A 19,047-nucleotide genomic window follows, 5' to 3' on the forward strand; every position below is an offset into this window, starting at 1 on the left:
GGCGCCAAATCCTGGCATAAGCCACGGAAGTGGAACGCTTGCGGGCTTGCAGGAGAATGGTAATTACTTTATTGGAATAGCCTCTGCCTCTCAATTGTGCCCTCTCAATCGCCAGGCCATAAGACCAAATCGGCCGGCGTCCTCCATGGTCACCGGACCCTGTGACAACAGGTTGGGAACCAGAGGTAACTGAAGCGGATCCTCTAAGAGCATCTGTCGGAGGTCCGCATACCAAGGCCTCCTGGGCCAATCCGGGGCGACGAGAACCACTTCTCCTGGATGCAGCCGAATCTGCAGGAGCACTCTCCCTATCAAGGGCCACGGAGGGAACACATACAGTAGGCCCGGAGGCCAGGGTTGAGCCAAGGCATCCAACCCCGCCGCGCAAGGATCTCTCCGTCTGCTGAAGAAGCACGGGACTTTGGCATTGGAGCTTGTCGCCATTAGATACATCACGGGCTTGCCCCACTTGGCACATATCTGCAGGAACACTTCTTCTGTAAGTTCCCACTCCGCTGGATCGATCTGATACCTGCTTAGATAATCGGCTTGCACGTTGCTCTGACCTGCAATGTGAGCTGCCGACAGAAACTGTAGATGCAGCTTGGCCCAGTGGCAAATTTGTTCGGCCTGCGCGGCTAGAGCTCTGCACCGAGTGCCGCCTTGTCGATTTATGTAGGCCACTGCTGTCGTGTTGTCCGACATCACTCTGACAGCCAATCCTTCCAGGGTCACTTGAAAGGCCAGAAGCACCTGAAACACCGCTTTCAACTCTAGGCGGTTGATGGACCACTCCGACTCCTCGGGTGTCCATAGACCCTGGGCATGCTTCCCCTTGCAATGTGCGCCCCAGCCTTTCAGACTGGCATCTGTCACCACTAGGCACCAATCGGGGAGCGCCAGCGACATTCCTCGCTGCAGCATGCTGAGAGCCACCACTCCATGCTGAGTCGGGCCGCAGGGAGCCAAGAGAGTCTGCATTGGTAATCCTGAGATACTGGAGACCATCTTTGGAGTACAGCATACTGTAGAGGTCTCAGGTGCGCTCTCGCCCAGGGCACCAGTTCCATGGTGGCAGTCATCGATCCAAGCAGCTGGACAATGTCCCAAGCTCGCGGGCGGGGCATCCTCAGGAGCAGACAGACCTGATTCTGAAGCTTGCACCGCCTTTGCTCAGGTAGGTACACATACCCCGAGGCTGTGTCGAACCTGGCCCCAAATATTCTAGAGACTGCGAGGGGGTCAGGTGACTTTTGGCCAAATTGACGACCCAGCCCAGAAATTGAAGTACTGAGACCACTCTGGCTGTCACATGCTGACTCTCTGCAGCAGAGTTTGCTCGAATGAGCCAGTCGTCCAGGTACGGGTGAACCCAAATACCCTCTTGCCTTAGAAAGGCAGCTACTACCACCATAACCTTCGAAAAGGTGTGGGGAGCTGTGGCGAGGCCAAAAGGCAAGGCCCGGAACTGGAAATGCTTTCCCATCACCGCAAACCTCAGAAACTTCTGGTGCGGTGGCCAAATTGTAATGTGCAAGTAAGCTTCTTTCAGGTGCAGAGACGTGAGAAACTCTCCAGGCTGTACCGCCGCAATGATGGAGCGCAGGGTTTCCATGTGAAAATGCCGCACTCTCAGGGACATAATTCTTTTAAGCCCAGAATAGGGCGAAAAAGACCCTCCTGCGGCACCACAAAGTAGATGGAGTAGCGGCCGCAGCCGTGTTCGGCGGGAGGTACCGGGGACACGGCCCCTATCTGAATCAGACCTTGTAAAGTCTCCTCTACCACCGCCCGTTTGGCGGCAGAACCGCATCGGGACTCCACAAACATGTCTCTTACAGGGGAGTCTAATTCTATTCTGTAACCGTCTCTGATCAGGTCCAAGACCCACTGATCTGAGGAAATGTTGGCCCACTCCTCGGCAAAGAGGGAAAGACGTCCTCCGATGACAGGACTCGAGGAGAGGGCCGGCGCACCATCATTGAGAGGGAGCCCCTGAACTCCAGGCCTTAAGCCAGTGGCTGTGGAACGTTTGTCCGAGCGAAAGGAGTTCCTCTGCTGAAAACGGGAACGAGAAGTGAACCCAGCAGAACGCCTCAGGCGGTACCTTCGAGCTTCACGGAAGCGAGGTCTGTAAGAGGAGTGGACCGCCGCACCCTTAGAGGAAGGCAGAGGCCTATCTTCGGGCAAGCGCTGGGGTTTAGCCTCACCCAGGCCCTTCACAATTTTCTCCAACTCCTCACCAAACAGGAGAAGGCCTTGAAAGGGCAACTTCACCAACCTTTGCTTAGAGGCCATGTCCGCCGCCCAATTGCCGTAGCCAAAGAAGACAGCGAGCCGCCACTGCTACTGCCATGTGTTTAGCCGAAGCTCTGACAATATCATAAAGGGCGTCAGCAAGAAAGGACAAGGCCGACTCCATCCGCGGAGCCACATCTGAAAAGGGCTCCGCTCCATCACCAGGCTGTTCCACTGCCTGTTGCAACCAAGCCAGGTAGGCTCTAGCAGCATAACAACTGCATGCAGACGCCCAAATAGTGAGACCTGCAATTTCAAATGACCGTTTAAGTGCTGATTCCAGTCTACGGTCTTGAACATCCTTCAGGGCAACACCTCCTTCAACAGGGAGGGTAGTTCTCTTTGTCACAACTGCGACTAGGGCATCCACTTTAGGTATAGCAAAGCGAGCCATATGCTCCTCACTCAGAGGGTATAATTGCCCCATAGCCCTGGAAACTTTCAAAGGTCCCTTGGGGTCAGCCCACTGAGCCGAAATAAGCTCTTGGATGGAGTCATGCAAAGGAAAGGCTCGAGCAGGCTTTTTGGTACTAGCCATCCTAGGATTCACAGAGGAGGCTGTGCCACTGGCAGGGTCCTCAATAGAGAGAGCCTGCAGGGCATCAGAAATAAGTGCTGGCAGCTCATCACGGTGGAAAATCCTCACCGCGGAGGGATCGTCCAGATCCTGAGTCACTTCTGCACCAGACTCTGGCTCCTCAGACCATGAAGGCCTGCCAGAGTCCTCCGAATCCTCGCAGCCCAACCACCGGGGGGGGGGGGGGGGGGGGGGAGGTGCAGCACTCTCTGAAGGGGAATGAGCCCTTCTGCGCTTCATATTGTGCCAATTATCAGGGAATAACGCCTCAGAGGGCATACCCAGGCTAGAATCCACCGGGGGGGGGGGGGGGGGGGATTAGAAGAGGCCCGTGCCGGGCTTTGTGGGAGAACTCTTTTAAGCATGTATGCTTTATGCATTAATAAGACAAAATCAGGGGAGAAAAACTCACCCTGGGCACCCGGATCTCTGCCGGGGCTACTAGCTCCCATATCAGCCTCACTCCGAGGCCTCCCCCCGGGCTCAGGACTCTCCGTCTCAGCGGACGTCGCGCCATGTGGTAAATTCAAAATGGCGCCCGCTGCCAGCTCAGAGCGCGAAGAATCGTCGCTTGCCATGCTTGGGCCGGCTCTAACGTCTGTACAGCACGATTTACAGAGCCCCGCTGCTGATCTGCGCTTGCCACACTTGGAACAGCGCTTTACTGTCTCCGCAGCCATCACCAAAAACGGCGGTAAAATTCAAAATGGCGGTTCGCGCCAAAATCACCCCGGAGGAGTTGGAAAACACTCTTATCTCACTGGACCGAGTATCACAGCTCCGGTCCCACAGAAAAAGGCAAGGAAAAACCTCTGTTCCAGCGTCTAAGCGCCAAAGTGCGACGCAACTTTTTTTTTTTTTTTTTAAAGCTGTGAGGAAAGCAGAGGTAAATAGAACTTCGGATGCTCAGGTGAGTGGGAAAGGCAGGGAAAGGGCGAACCTATGTGCCTGCATCCACTGTTGGTGGGGAAGGACAGGGAAAGCTAAGCAATGTGTCCACATCCACAGAGGTATGGGTAAGGCAGGGAAAGGGCGAACCTATGTGCCTTTAAAGTGAAGCTGCTATAGCCTCCAACACCCCTGCTAACAACTGGCAAAAGCACAGGAGCAACCTCCAGGCAGATTTTAGATGGAGCTCGAAGAAGCTGCAGCCACTCTGCTAGGGGAGATAGAGAATACTGAAGAGAGGCAGTGGAGCAAGCTGGTATGAGGCACTGAAAAAAGTGTGCTCTCTATCTCCCTCTGCTGGTTGATGGACACAACCCATCTGTAATGGCTGCATCTGCTTGATGACAAGGAACGATTAACATATCTGGGTTAAAAAAAAAAAGGTTTGGAAGTTCCTAGAGGAAAAAGTCCATCGGCTGCTACTGAGATAAACATGGGAAACACACCACGTATCAATGGGAGATATAGAAATGGTCTACGAGAGCCAACCAAGGCTCACAGGCCTTATATGTTGTAGAACACACAGTCCAAAACAAAAAGGCAGTACGTGGCTGAACACTGACAGCCTGTGAAATTCTTCCAGGAGAGTCAGCATTTTAAACATTATGGGGCCTATGAATAAAATTCACAGGAAAAAAAAATCCACCTTGTGAATCCCTAAGAATGCCTACATCTCATTTGCAGCAAGGAAGTTCCCTTCTGAACAATTGTGAACAGTTTTTGGTGGCCAAACATCAAGCCATTGAGGAACCTGACCTAGTACAGATGTCTGAAACCAGTCATGAATCAAAACATAGTAGCAGAGCCCTGCACCAGAATTTCAAAGAAACAGTAGACTTTTCTTGAATGTGTCACTCTACTTCCACTTCAAGGGAAACCTAAATAGCAATGTAAAAGATAAACTCGGTTGAAGAGGGTACCAGAAGTCAGTCATTTATCATACATCAGGACTGACAGACACTTCACAGACGGCTAGCATGTGACAGATTGCTACTGTATAGTATGGAAGGAGGTTTCTCCCCCCTCCCCCGAACGCAATGGCACCATGAGTAACCAAGAATAACACCACTGTAGAAAAGCACTATGTTTGACCTATAGATCGGTGCTTCTCAACCCAGCCATTCAGCTTTTCAGAATAGCTACAATGCATGAAGATCTCTCTCATGCATACTCATTGTGGATATCCTGAAAACCCAGTCTCCTGAGAGTACACCGGGGACCGGGTTGACAACCACTGCTGTAGATCATTCTCCGATTTCATGCTCCACTCCATCGAGCAGTCACTGGAAAATGTGCAGTCTCAACTTTAAGCGGATACTGGGGACTAAAACGTCAAAACTAGTGATTCAAGAAGCCTCTGTTAATTTAAAGGACGTCACCTATACCCAAAACCACAGATCTGTATAATACACAAGAAAAGTCCTATCCCAGTAAAGCTCATTCATACCACTGATAGCTCCCTGGTGTCTTTGAGACTAGTTGTCTTAAAACCAGACTTCCTTATCTTGAAAGCAGTTCAAAGATACCAATAAATAATTCAGTTTGACTTAATCCATGCTCTGCATTTTTCATCTCATCTTGGGATTTACACGACTAGAACAGCAGGATCCAACAACTGCTTGAAAAATAGCATCTCTTTCTCATCTACCTCCTGCAACCAGAACAAGAGAGATGTGGGAGAGGTACTTTGGGGAGAATATGCTCACTATTGGAACCAGAACTAAAACCAGGGGCGGACTGACCGTTGGAACGAGGGCTCACAGCAGTAGGCAGCCTACTCTCCTCTAGCTTCCATCTAAATTAATCACTTTTGATAGGTGTTTAGGGGCCCATAACCTTTATTGTCTGAGGGCCTAGATCACTGTCAATCTGCCCCTGACTCAAACACAGCAACAACTTCAGAAGAAAAATGTGAGAATGCTTTCACCTGATTATCTAAGCCACCTGCCAGAACCCTTATTGTCTTGGCACCAAAAGAAGAGTCATTTTGTTCTACTTCTCTTAATTACCACTTTAGCCAAAATAGGGCCAAAGTGGTTAATAAAGCTAAACAATAAAATATGCTCTGCAATATATATCAAATAAAACCAGTGAAAGAACTCTCAATCAGCAGCAGTTCAACAGCTTAACCCTCTTCCCAATCACCCAAGAAAGGTTACAATCAGTTACAGAAGAATGTAACTCACAGTAAAATTCAGATACCCAGCAGAGCACTTGAACGGCTTCAGGCCCATCTCTAACCAGAATATTTGGTATTTTTGCCAAACCGTATTTTTAACATAAAACAAGACCTTGGTCCAATTTTGAGTTTGTTTGAGTGGAGGAGTGGCCTAAGGGTGGTGGACTTTGGTTCTGGGGAACTGAGGAACTGAGTTTGATTCCCACTTCAGGCACAGGCAGCTCTTTGTGACTCTGGGCAAGTCACTTAACCCTCCATTGCCCCATGTAAGCCGCATTGAGCCTGCCATGAGTGGGAAAGCGCGGGGTACAAATGTATTAAAAAAAAATACCTTATGGGCCACATGACTACAAAGTCTTAAATGCAGTCACAGACTGTAAGTTATCTATCAAATCTGTGTTTTTCTGGCTTTGTAAAGCGTTTATATATTCTGAGATGCATCAACATAAAACAAAGCTGACCATCTGCTTCACTGGATCCTTGGAGAAAAAGGGAAAGAGATGGGACTTGATATACTGCCTTTCTGTAGTTACAATCAAAGTGGTTTTACATATGTGCAGGTACTTTATTTTGTAGCTGGGGCAATAGAGGGTTAAGTGTACCTAAAAAAAAAACAGTATATATAAACCTGCTTTGACTGTATCTACAGAAAGGAGGTATATGAAGTATGAAATAAACATAGACATTAAGTGACTTGCCCAGAGTCACAAAAGCTGCAATAAGAATTGAGCCCAGTTCCCCTTGCTCTCAGGGCCACAGCACTAACCATCAGGCTAGTCCTCCACATATAATTCATACAGACAATAACCCAAATTATTGTGGAGAGTGTCATTTTATAAAGTGCTATAACATGGCTGGAAGTCCAAGGACATAACCTAGTAATTAAATATCCAAGCCCCATTTGGAAGTCTGTCTTCCACTGGTCAAAATGGTTTAACTGGGCAGACATTCAGAAGAGGGCGACAAACACAGAAGAAAACAAAACCTCCGCACTGGTCAAGTCAAAGAACAAAGTCACAGCGATGGAGACAGAATGGATGATGTCAAAAAACTTCTACTGGACTCCAGTAGAAGTTTTTTTTACATCATCCATTCTGTCTCCTTCGCTGTGACTTTGTTCTCAGACATTCAGAAGACATAACCAGGTGGTGCCACTGAATATACCCTGCTAACCTGCCATCTCCTAACCTGCTAGGTTAGAGGCAGTCTGGGGTGAAGTTAGGCTGAAGTAGCAACTTAGCCAGTTACGGGCGATATTCAGTCCGCTAATGACTAAGTGGGCGCAAAACGTAAGGACAGCAAAACAGCTGTCTTAACTTTATACGCCGAGTTAACCGGGCACCAGTCTATCGGCCGATAACTTCACATACCCAGATATCCAATGCCAGACGTTGTGCGTGCTCTGGCATTAAATACCCGGGGTTAGGTAGGCCCACCGCTGAGTGGCTTCCCAGCTGCTTAGCGCCAGGGACTAAATATTACACCCTGCATGTCTTAATCCCAGACAAGTATGATGTCCCACTTTTCCTTTCCATTTTCATAATTTTTGTCAGCTCGATTCTCCTTGAACTGATCCTGCAGTTCTGACGTTTTCACTTTGGTAACTGTTCCATACATTGTTTCTATTGTGTGGATCCTTGTACAGGTACCGTCTCCAAAACCAGACAGTTCTCTTTTGTGGTATCTGTATAGTTTACTAATTCCTCTGGCCGTTGGTTGTGTACATTCTGAGCAGCATCCGACACGGATTCAGATTTTTAAAGAAGCAAAATAAAACCAAAGGGATAAGCATGTGAAGTAAAGTTTTTCTTTCATTTCACTCATGTGAACTGTAGATGACAAAGATGACACAGGATGTGTGTACCTTCTTAGGTAGCGCACAGATGACACACACCTACTTTTAAAGCTGTACAATATAAAGATTACATGAATTTTTTTTGTGTCTAACATGTGAAAGTACATGAGCACATATATTACATAATATCAAAGGGCTATTTAATCAATCAAGTTCTAGATTGAGAGGCCTCCTCCTCCCCCCCAAAACTAACTCTCAGTGCAACACTTCAAGGAAACAGCAAATGAATTAACTCAAGTGCAAGGGATCTTTTCTGACAGCATAGTTTCAACTAAAGAAAACAAAAGCATAAAACACTTGTGAATGTAAAAATTATAAGCATTTCACTGTGCGCATAACTGGCGTGTGGTAAAATTCTTACTTCATAAGAAGAGACATCAATAATGATGCCTAATTTTTAAAAGTTTAGTTGCGCAATACAGTGAAGAAATTTAAATGTTAGTTACTTTATATACGAAGCCTGAATCACTGAAGAGTTATTATTGGAGAACTAATTAATGTAACTGTGTTTGAGAAGGTGACAGGAGAAGGATTGTTGGACTACATAACTGAGATTACTGGGACAAGACTGCAAGCATAATTCATATGGATTCAAGATGCTGCTAGAGAAAGACCCACAACTCTTACCTTCTTCTCAATGCGTTGCAACTGCTCCTTGTGGAAGGCATCCAGGCGCTTAAGCTCCGTCTCTTTGCATTCTAGTTCCTTTGCCTACAAGGAAGAGTATATCAGTCATGAATACACATGTACACAGTTGTAGTAGGCCATGCTAGGCCTAAAAACAGACAGATTCCTTCCTGACTGTAATACCTTTCATGGGACCAAAACAGCAGTTATTCAAATTGGCAATGGTTCATGTGTCAAAGCCTCATCCAAATCAGAGATCAGGATCAGGCACATCCTCACCTTTAAATTATTTTTATACAAGCCGTAAAGCCCGTTAAAACGGGCGACATTTTTGTTGTGAAAAATGTAATGAAATAGCCAAAGCAAGAAATGAGAGTCACATATATACTGGATCTGAAGCCAAAACTACCTGAATGTGTCTGCAGTGACCAATATTGATGGACCCCCCCCCCCCCCCCCACAAAAAAAAAAAAGAGAAAGGGGGGAAGGAAGAGAAAGGGAGGAGTGCATCCTCCAAGAGTAACGGAGAACCCATAGCACTCATAATCCAATATGTTGCCACTCTAGAGATGTCCCAAAAATTAAAATTTGTGTTTTTCCTTCTGCTATAAACTGTTTCCCCAATGTGGTGAGACGGCAAGATCTCACCCTCATACTGTGTAGGTTTTGAAAACCCAGCCAAAGGCCAAGAATTGTCATCACCTCATGGCACAGAGGTTACCAGGAAAAGCCAATAAGTCGGTGCTAAGAAGTTCCAAAATCAACCTGTTAACTCCAGCTACTAAACCACTGTATGTTAGCTGCGCTCTGCCAGGATGTTCCACTATGGAGCTAACAGCACCTGCAATGAAGCAGCACCATGCGAAGATCATATCGGGAAGTATGTGTGTGAGTGAGAGAGAGAGAGAGAGATGCTAGGAGTCCCTGTGACAGTGGAAGATCGGGACTCTCCGCACCAAACCCGAATCTGCTCATGACAGGGCCGAGCCAGACCTGCGTTCCAGCTGCTCACGGGAAAGCAAAGCTGCGGCGCGTGCACACGTCACAAAGGCGCTGAGACTGACACCCCGAACGTACTCATGACGTCATTAACAGAGGCCATGCACACACGTCCCCGCCTCTTGTGCGCATTGGGGGAGTGGTTCCAAGGAGGTTGGATGAACAGGAGACGAAGTGAACCTACCTAGTCCATTATGTGAGCTGATGCCAGTAGGCGGAGCTTGGTGTCGATATTTCACTGAAAACAATAGCAAACGCTATTGGAAAGATCATCGACCTCTTGGGAGGTTGGAGGGGTGGTAGCAGCGGCGTAGTGGGTGTAGGTTGGAGGGGTGGTAGCGGCGGCGTAGTGGGTGTAGGGACGCATGCGCAGAACAGCTGTGCTGTTCTGCACATGCGCGGCACGTCGGTCACAGCTCATTTATATAGTAGGATTTTGTTCCATAAAAGGTTGACAGTCTGCAAGAAGTCCACAGAACAAACAGATTTGTAGAGCCCAAAAGGGAATGAACAGTGCAAGCAAACTGCTTCAACAACAGAAATAATCAAATTAAGCCAAGAAAATCAATTAATTACCGTAGCATTAAGACACTCTAGGTCATGCTATACTTGGCCATTAGGACACAACACTCATTATTTTTATTAGTCAATCTCAAGGCAATTTCAAGTGCTGTATGACCTTAGCATTACTTCACTTCTCCTAACCTGAACAACAAAACCTGCACACAAAGTACCTTTAAAGCTTTCTAATAATTTGCTTTGGATTTGAAGGCCTTTTTATCCTCTTCTTTGACAATTTCATGAATGCAATTTTAGGAAAATAAAGTACGGAATTCTTTTAAATGAAATTAATTTACATCAGTTTATTCAAGATGTAACAAACTTTATTAAGTGACAAAGCAGAACTCTTTTAACACCTGAGAAGTCTCTTCAGGCTTCCTAAGTTAATAGGACATTGAACATTCAAACAGCAGCGTTCCTGGGCCACTGCTCATGAATGTTCTCCTACAAAGCAGCATGCTGAACTTCTAACGATCCTGAATGCAGAGGAAAAGTATGCCAGTGAGATATGATTAAGCAGTCTGGAAAGAAAAGTACCCCATGGGCTGAGACCTGTCATTTATAACTGGTACTCATTGTTAAGAGGAAAAAATGACATCTGAAGACACGTTTCCAGCTGCTCCTTTCTTCCTCTCCACAGGAAAAGGTTACACAGTGGTGCAAATGCTTCTTTTGGGCTAAGGATGTGAGGAAATAGCCTACTAAGACTTTTCTGTATGCCAAACGGCAATCAAATCTGGTACTATTAAAGTCTTGACATGGATGCTTTGAAAAGAAACCTTGGCAATTAACTAGTTGTGGAGGAATAAGGATAAGCCGAATCTTTTGAAACTGCAAACGTGGCTTTTCAGCATTACCCCAGGCGGAAAAAAAAGGATCTATGTGAACTATACACTGCCAATGTTCTATAGATATGGAGAAAAACTGCAAAAAAAAACTTTCCCTCCATTTGTTACACACTTGGTTAGTGTGCAGTAATGCAGGTTGGTTTTTAGGATGATCCATTTAGGAGCTGGCTTGACTAGACAGAGGCTTGTGATTATCAGCTAGCAAGAGAATCACTCAAAGCTCTGGGCTGTATTGTATTTGTCTTATAGATCACTATTACGAAGGTTTTATCAAATAAAGAGGAGGAATTTTAGAAGCACACCCATGAAATTGTCAATTTCAGATAGCCGCTATTTACACATGGAGAGCCACAGCGCATGGAAATTCAAAAGGATACGATGGGGTGTGGTTTGGGAGTGGCGAATGGGGGGGGGGAGGGGGGATCTACATGTACATTCCTCATCTCACAAAGGAAATACAAGTTTAAGCAAAAAAAAATTCTTCCCTTGAATTTTACATCAGCTCAGAGCACAGGCATATGTTTAAATGTGCTGCTTTGCCCACTGCTTGTTATGCCTGGACAAGTGAAACTTCCAATGCTGCTGACTGTGATGTGCCTGCTCTGTTACATAGCAGTGTGTGAGAGAAACTGGCACTGCTGCCGACTGTGATGTGCCTGTTGTGTTATAGAGCAGCGTGTATGGGTAAGAAACTGATGTGCTTGCTCTGTTACACGGCAATGGATGTGAGAGAAACTGGCACTGCTGCTGCCTGTGATGTGCCTGCTCTATTGTAGAGCAGTGTGTATGTGAGAGAATGGCATGTTACAGAGCACTGTGTGAGAGACGCATTAGCACTGCTGTCTGTGCTTACCTGACACTCTCACAAATGTAAATCCTTAGCTACAGGCTGTCTTAAACTTTAAAATAGGGAAAATGAATATAATAGCCAACAATGATGTATTTGTTGGCAACAAGCTTTTTCTACATATTTTTCTTAGGGCTTATGAGGGCAACCTGCAAACAATTAAAATGGGCCCTAGGGGGACGATCTAAACCTTAAAGAGGCTTCACAGAGCAGACTGATCAGACCTGTCATGTCAGACAGTAAATGGATGTTGGTGCATGAACACAAGTCACACTGTAGACTCACAGAGATCCTCCATAAAGACTGAGCTCAGGGCTCTGACATTGTGAGTCTTGACATGTCCTTATGGTCAAGCTTGCCTGGGCATCAGTGAGAGATATGCAATCTGGTTCTGCTATCCAATGAGACAATGTGCACTCAGCTATGGCAGTCTCAGCTTCACTGGGGCCAAAAGAAAAAAAAAAAGCTGGCTGGACCTTCCAAGGGTTTTAGTCTGCTTTGGGTAAAAGGGGAGACTTTTTTTTTGCAAGGCACATTCACCTTTGTGGCCTTGGAAAATTTTTGGAAGGATAACTGCCTGGTTAAAGTGGACATCCAACACCACCTAAGGCATGAACTTAGAATGCATGTGCCGAACCCACCCTAATGTCACCAAAAATAAGACCATCCAGATCAGGTGCTTTTCCTTCTGTTCTAAAGGAGATTTTATCAGCTTGTTTATCATCATGCTGAGGTCCCAAGATACAGCAGGAGGCTTTAACAGAAGCAAGCTCCAGGTAAAATGAGCAACTATAGGTTCTAGAGACATGGGTTTCCCTTGATATGGACCAACTGCATAAAGGTGAGGACTCTTAAAGTTAGACTCTGACAGATGTAGAAAGGCGCTCAAACAATTTAAGTGTGGGACAAGAAAAAGGGACCTAGGACGTTGTCAGGGCAGATGGCAAACCGCTACTGTTTAAAGCCAGAACACCTTCTAGTGATGCATCTTCTATAAGCCAGAATGAAATTTAGGCATGCTGTTAGGCAGATTCAGTGATCTGAACATTATTCTCTCAATATGCAGTCTGTAAAAAATAGCTGATTTGAAATCAGACCATTTATTGTTAAAAACTACATCTGATGCCACATGGTGAACCAATACAACTGCAGGTCATAGACTCACATCCCCACCCCCCCCCACCCCAAAAAAAAAAAATAAAAAAAATAATCAAGAAAACACTAAACTTTGATTGAAAAACCTGACAAAGGGCTTTCTAAGATAGAAAAAGGGAGTAAAACTGAGGTTACATGTGTATGGTCTGGGACGTTGCTGGATGACATAACCCGCTTTTGAAGACCGCTTGCTCTTGGAGAAATATAAATACAAAAAGGGTATAATTTATTTACTTATTTGCTGCATTTGTATCCCACATTTTCCCACCTATATGCAGGCTCAATGTGGCTTACATTGTTCCGTCATGGCGACCGCCATTCCAGAGTGAGAGATACAAGTGATATTACATAAATATCATGAGTGACATAATAGATTAAGCAATCAACTATAAAGAGATCACATTCAGAATAAGAGATAAAGTGGTATTGCGTTTAAGTTCATATGATGGATCGTTGCGGTATGCCTTGTTGAAGAGGCAAGTCTTTCATAAGAGGGCACTTATTTATAAAAATATAAATACCTATTTGCCTTTATAAAAAAAAAGGCTCTCAGAACTAGCCCTAACAGTGCACAAATTAACATCTGGTCTGAAGAAGGTATGAATGTTATGTGTGCACGTGTACTTTATGAAATATATGCATACATTACAACTCTGCCCCTGGGAACACCTAGGCAAAAACTGCGTAACAGCAGACCCCAGGGCTATTTTAGAATAGTCATATTTTCCATGTGCAATGCTTTAAATATGAAAAATGCTACCCCCAAAGAGGGTGGACTCGGTTCCCCAACAGTGCTCACAACACAATGAGTAGAGAGGCAAGATGATTTGTGATAACAAGAAGGATCCAACGAGTACTTACCCACTCCTGCAAATCTGCAGTCTGGCAGCAACAGAGAAAGAGAGTGAGCAGTAGTGAGAATTCAGGTAAAAGTTCATGTGTACCCAGGGTTACAGAAAACTAACAGCACCGTATCTGTTCCACAAAATACCCCTTTTCGACCATGTGTGAAACAACTCAGATTGAAAGGTGACCAAGTCCTCTCTGTGGCAGTCGCTCAAGCTCTGGTTCCAACTGGGCCAAACTTTATTTGCAATTGAATCAAATGTAATGTATTTTCAGCCACTATATGAAGGGGTGAAAAGGGGAGCAACAAAACGAGCTATATAGTAGTGATTGGTGACAGTGGTCATTGCACTACTATTGACTTTTCATACAACAGAACTGACTATACATAGGATGCCACTAGTGTTGAAATAAATATAGCGACCAACACGGACAAAAATTGACCACCTTGTTGCTCCACAGCCATATTTTGAGCATACACAGTTCTCCCTGTATTGAGAAAGTTGATCACTTTCAAAGCTTCATTTCAGAGATCAGATATTTTCCATCGAAAACTTCACAATATCACAGCATGCAACATCTCCCAGCCTTCCTGAGACAGCAGACACCGCAATCCCTACTAAAGGTTTTGACTCAGAACTGTTTACAATGCAATAGTAAAACAAGTGACAGACAATACTCTTAACTTCTGACATTCTTTTGGGCAAAAGTCTGGTGATTTTATGACTGCTCCCTTCCGAAGCATTCTCCTCGCAATGCTTCCCCCCTTTAAGCAGACACTACCCCGGGAATCCTGCCTGTTGCAGCAGTATCATAAGTGCTTTGATGCTTTGATTTTATGTATGAGGAGGATTCCCTTTCACATCCTGTTCCATGTTCTTGCCAGCTGAACACTCTTCCATTTCTAAGCATTTCATGAGCATGTCATGTACATCTTTTCATTTTGTATTTGGCTTTCTTAGGGAGGGCCAACGTGACTGTGCGGCAGAGGGGTGTGGCGGGGGCAGGGTTGAATTTTATTTTGTGTCCTTTTTTGTCACAGCAAATATGGTAACCCTATACTAGGCCAACAGTTTATATGACCCTTAGCCTTCTCCTGATAGAAGGTTCTCCAGTATAGACACAGAAATACTGACTTAAGTCCCTTGAAGCCAGTCAAAATGTAATCCCAGTTTTGAACGGAGAACAAAACTGAGAACATTATAATGCCTTTGTGTCACTCCATGAAGCAAACTGCACCTCAAAAACTGACACAACTGTGGGTAGAACATAACAACGGATTCTGCAATTACGTAGGCAGGTTGAAAATTGCCCTCCCCTTCACTCTATCAGAATCTTTAGCTACGTTCTTCTCTTTGTCAACGAAAGCTACTCCAACTGAACAACATTCAGGTTCAAGCAGGTGAAAACGGTAGGGCAAAGGTTTCACTACCCTCATAATACATGTGATGAAATATGAAACTTTGGTGTCTACTGGACTTCAAAAAAAAGGTGCTATGAGGTGAGTTTCAATTTATTTTAGGTAACCAATAGAAATAAAAAAAAACATAGAAAAGAAAATAAGATGATACCTTTTTTATTGGACTAACAATATATTTTTTGATTAGCTTTCAAAGGTAACCCTTCTACTTCAGGTCCGAAATAAGCAAGTGTTGATAAATAACAGTATATATAAGTGAAACATCAAAGCATTCCAATGGCAGTCTCACAGAAAGAGGATGGGTGGGTTAGGTGAGAAACAGGGGGAGCTGGGTGGATGAGAGACGGGGAAAATGCAAGATAAGAGGGTGACAGAGAAGTAGAATTTTATGGTTTATAATGGGCTAGAAAACTCAGATCTTTGTTAAGTCCTGTCTGGTGGGTGTCAAAATATTTAATCATTCTGACTTCAAAGGTCTTACGTTCCTGGATTGTCTTAAAGTTTCCTTTTAGTATTTTCACCATAAAATCATTGATACAGTGTTCTGGTTTGTAAAGTGCTGTCCCACGGAGGTGGCATCCTGGTTGGCACTGGCATTTTGTGTATGAAGTCTATGTAAATTAAATCTCTTCTTTAGCATTTGGCTTTTTTCTCTGATATAGCACCCTTCGTCACACTTTCTACACTGAATGATACACATTGGAAGATGAGCATGTGAAGGATTCCTTTATGTTGAAGATTTTTCACAGGATCCCACAGTCATTCACAAAGGAAAAGGGTTACCTTTGAAAACTAATCAAAAAATATACTAAGGTAGTCCAATAAAAAAGGTATCATCTTATTTTCTCTATTTTATTTCATTTCTACTGATTACCTTTAAAAGTGGACTAGCACGGCTAACATCACCACTCTACTCAATTTATTTTAGAAATGGAGGGGGGAGATGCACAGAACTCCAGAACTGCAGGAAACAACGCCGGAAAACACCAGCTGGAACAGCAAAATCTAAATTACCGGCCAATGCTCAATACAGCATGCAAATTATATGTACACTGTTAGTGTTGAGAACTGGACAGTTAAAGGGTGAGGAACATGCCTCGAACAGCTCTTGTGTACATGCCCAGTAGAGGGTACAGCTGTGGTCTTCGGAACTTCTGGACCCCTGCTTGAACCGAGGCTATCATTGCTTTTAATGTTTCCATGCAAAAGTGAGACACTCAGAGGCAGTGATTTACGCCTTTGAGATCTAAGATCGTGCATTCCTAGAAAAGTGCGTTCTTTCGTTGGGACAATGAAGTAGACGGAGTATCTGCTTGTCCCTGTTCAGACTGAGAAAATGGAACAATAGCCCAGAGCACTAGCAAGGAATCTATAGTGGCCTGAACCTCGACTGCCTTGATCCCTTTTAACAAGGAGACTTCAAGAAGAAAGAAGCAACCAGGTGGAAGAAAGTCAACTTGTAACCTTCTGTAAGACTATCCAGATCCCACTGGGTTTGATGTTTTATTGGCCAACATCTCCCAAAATTTCTGAAGATGTCCTCCCACTGGAGGAACAGAAGAGTGGACCAGCCTTACATCATTGTGAATCTCGGGAAGAATTGGACGCTCTAGCTGACTGAGAGGAGGACTTCCTGTCTGCAAAAAAGCCTTAAAGCGGGACTTCTGACTACATTGCCAATGACCAGGCCGGTACCATCTGTGGTCTCAAAATCAAGATAAAGAGCCCCCTGAAGACAAATGAACAGAGGCTTTCAGCTTATCCTCCAGCAATTGTTGTGTTTTTGTTTCCCCAAGTTCTTTCACTACTGAGATCTTCTCCAAATATCCACTTGCCCTGAAAGGGCAATTAACTAGATACGAGTTTGATGCTGCATCTGGTGCTCAATGCCTTGACAGCCAAAGGCATAACCAGTAACATGTCACAAACAGCATCCGCAAGTAGGCCAACCCTGCTTCCAGCTGGGTGTTACGGCATCAGTCTTGTGTGGCACACGGCTGATGTCACTTCAGGCATGCTCCAGCCATGCATGAGCTGCACACTGTCGCTTGAAGGCCCAAATAGGCCACTTCAAAGGCTTTGTTTCAGTGAGCCTTCTAGCTTCATATCCTGTAGGTCTTTTAGGGCAATGCCCTCTTCCAACAGCGAGGTGGTCTCTTAGTCACTGCCATAAAGAGGGAGTCTACCCTGGGAAGTTGCAATTTCTCTTTTTCCTCCAGAACCAATGGGTAGAGACCAGCCATGACTCTTTCCACTCTCAGCCCCAGGTACGGTGAGACCTAGTCTGCTGTAATCAGGTGTTCAATGTCTGGATGCATCGGGAAGGTCTTAGAAGGACCTCTAAGCCCACTCATGATTGACGAAGATGGAACTCCTGACACCAAAGCAGTAGGCTCCTCAATGGAAAGCACTGCCAATGCCTCAGAAATAAGAGGACTGAGCTCCTCTTTAAGAAACAACCTCAGTACTTTTGGGTCATCTCCCTCCTCTAACGGCTCCTTCAATGACAACTCCTCTGAAAAGAACAAGGCCACATCAGAAAAGGAGGGAAAAGCAAAGATAGACTTCTAGGAGTGGACAGATGAGGCTAAATGAGATCTCTCAGGAGCTGGACAGGCAGTGGGGTGAGAAACTGAAGCACCTTGCAGCAACTCTGACTATCCTGCTTCAGGAAATAGGCCTGGTGTAAGAGCAATATAAACTCCAGAGAAAACAATTATCTAGATGCAGCTCAATGCTCTGTCAGGCCCTGAAGTTATAAAATGGTGGCTGTGATCCTTGCCAGTTAGCCCCACAAAAATAGCACCCACTCCAATGCTCTCCTTCATCAAATTGCACACCGGCCCTGCCAGAGTGCATGAAGTCCCCAGCATATTCAGATGCTTCACCAAGTTCAAAGCTGTGCTGCCGCTGACCGTTTCCCCCATGTTCCACGGGTTTCCCAGCTTGTGTGCACTGCAATGGCCCAATATGAGCTGGTGGGTCCCACAGTGGGAAAAAATTTACTGCCTCCACGGAAGTGGCCATTCACCCCAAAACAAGCAGTGAGTCGGGATCCCTCCTCTACACCAAGTAGAATTTGCAGCCATCCAAGCGATTCTGAGTCAAATTTACCACTGCTGGCTGCTCCCCACAAGTTCACAATCTCCAGAAGTCTTACCCCAGATGAGAAAGAATCAGGACATACTCTGTCCCACGCTTTCCTTCTTTCTCTCTCTCTTTTTTTTTTTTTTTTTTTAAAGATTGTTGTGCAGGAAAAGGCGAGCTCCACAGGAAACAGGTGAAGGGTGGGAAGAAGTAAATTCACAGGGCACCAGAGACAGGGATCTGAAGACCTCCAGATAGGACTCTGTAGACTCAAGCCATCCGCAAAGCTCAACTATGGACCAGTAGACCAACTGGAAAAGCAAATCACTCAGAAACCAGAGGCTGAAAAGTGTGTCCATCCACCTGGTGAAGATAGAAAAAACATTGAGGAGCTGGACTGGATGTCAAGAGAGATACGTCTTGGCTCAGTTTTCAGGACTCTATCTCCATCTGCCGGTTGATGGACACAACTATCCCATACGTTCTGGAATAGTGGGAAGCTACATAATGGAAAAGACAGATATGAAACAAACAGAGAAAATACCAACCAAAAATACACTAAATGAATATAGCAAACCAGCAAAGCTACTTTCCAAGTAAAGACCTGAGATATTCCAGGTATTTTACACACTGAACAGATTCGCCTCCTGGTTCATACACTGCAAGGTCATTATTTAGCATTAAAGGGAAATTTTAATCTAGTCAATAGCAAAATGGCTAAGTCAAATTGTTCTCAAAATGAATGCCACAAGAGAAGAGAGCTAACTTTATTACTTTAATAGCATGCTATGCACCGCCTT

General features: G+C 45.1%; 1 protein-coding gene across 1 annotated transcript in view; it reads right to left on the reverse strand.

Annotated features, from left to right (window-relative positions):
• Positions 1 to 19,047, reverse strand: part of CHCHD6 (coiled-coil-helix-coiled-coil-helix domain containing 6) — a 227,308-nt gene that overhangs the window by 117,736 nt on the left and 90,525 nt on the right. Inside the window, exon 5 of the mRNA XM_030207627.1 lies at positions 8,485 to 8,568. Within this exon, the coding sequence (XP_030063487.1) occupies positions 8,485 to 8,568 (84 nt within the window). The remainder of the gene's footprint in view (positions 1 to 8,484; positions 8,569 to 19,047) is intronic.

Source organism: Microcaecilia unicolor, chromosome 6 (assembly GCF_901765095.1).
Source record: "Microcaecilia unicolor chromosome 6, aMicUni1.1, whole genome shotgun sequence".
NCBI classification, from domain to species: Eukaryota; Metazoa; Chordata; class Amphibia; order Gymnophiona; family Siphonopidae; genus Microcaecilia; species Microcaecilia unicolor.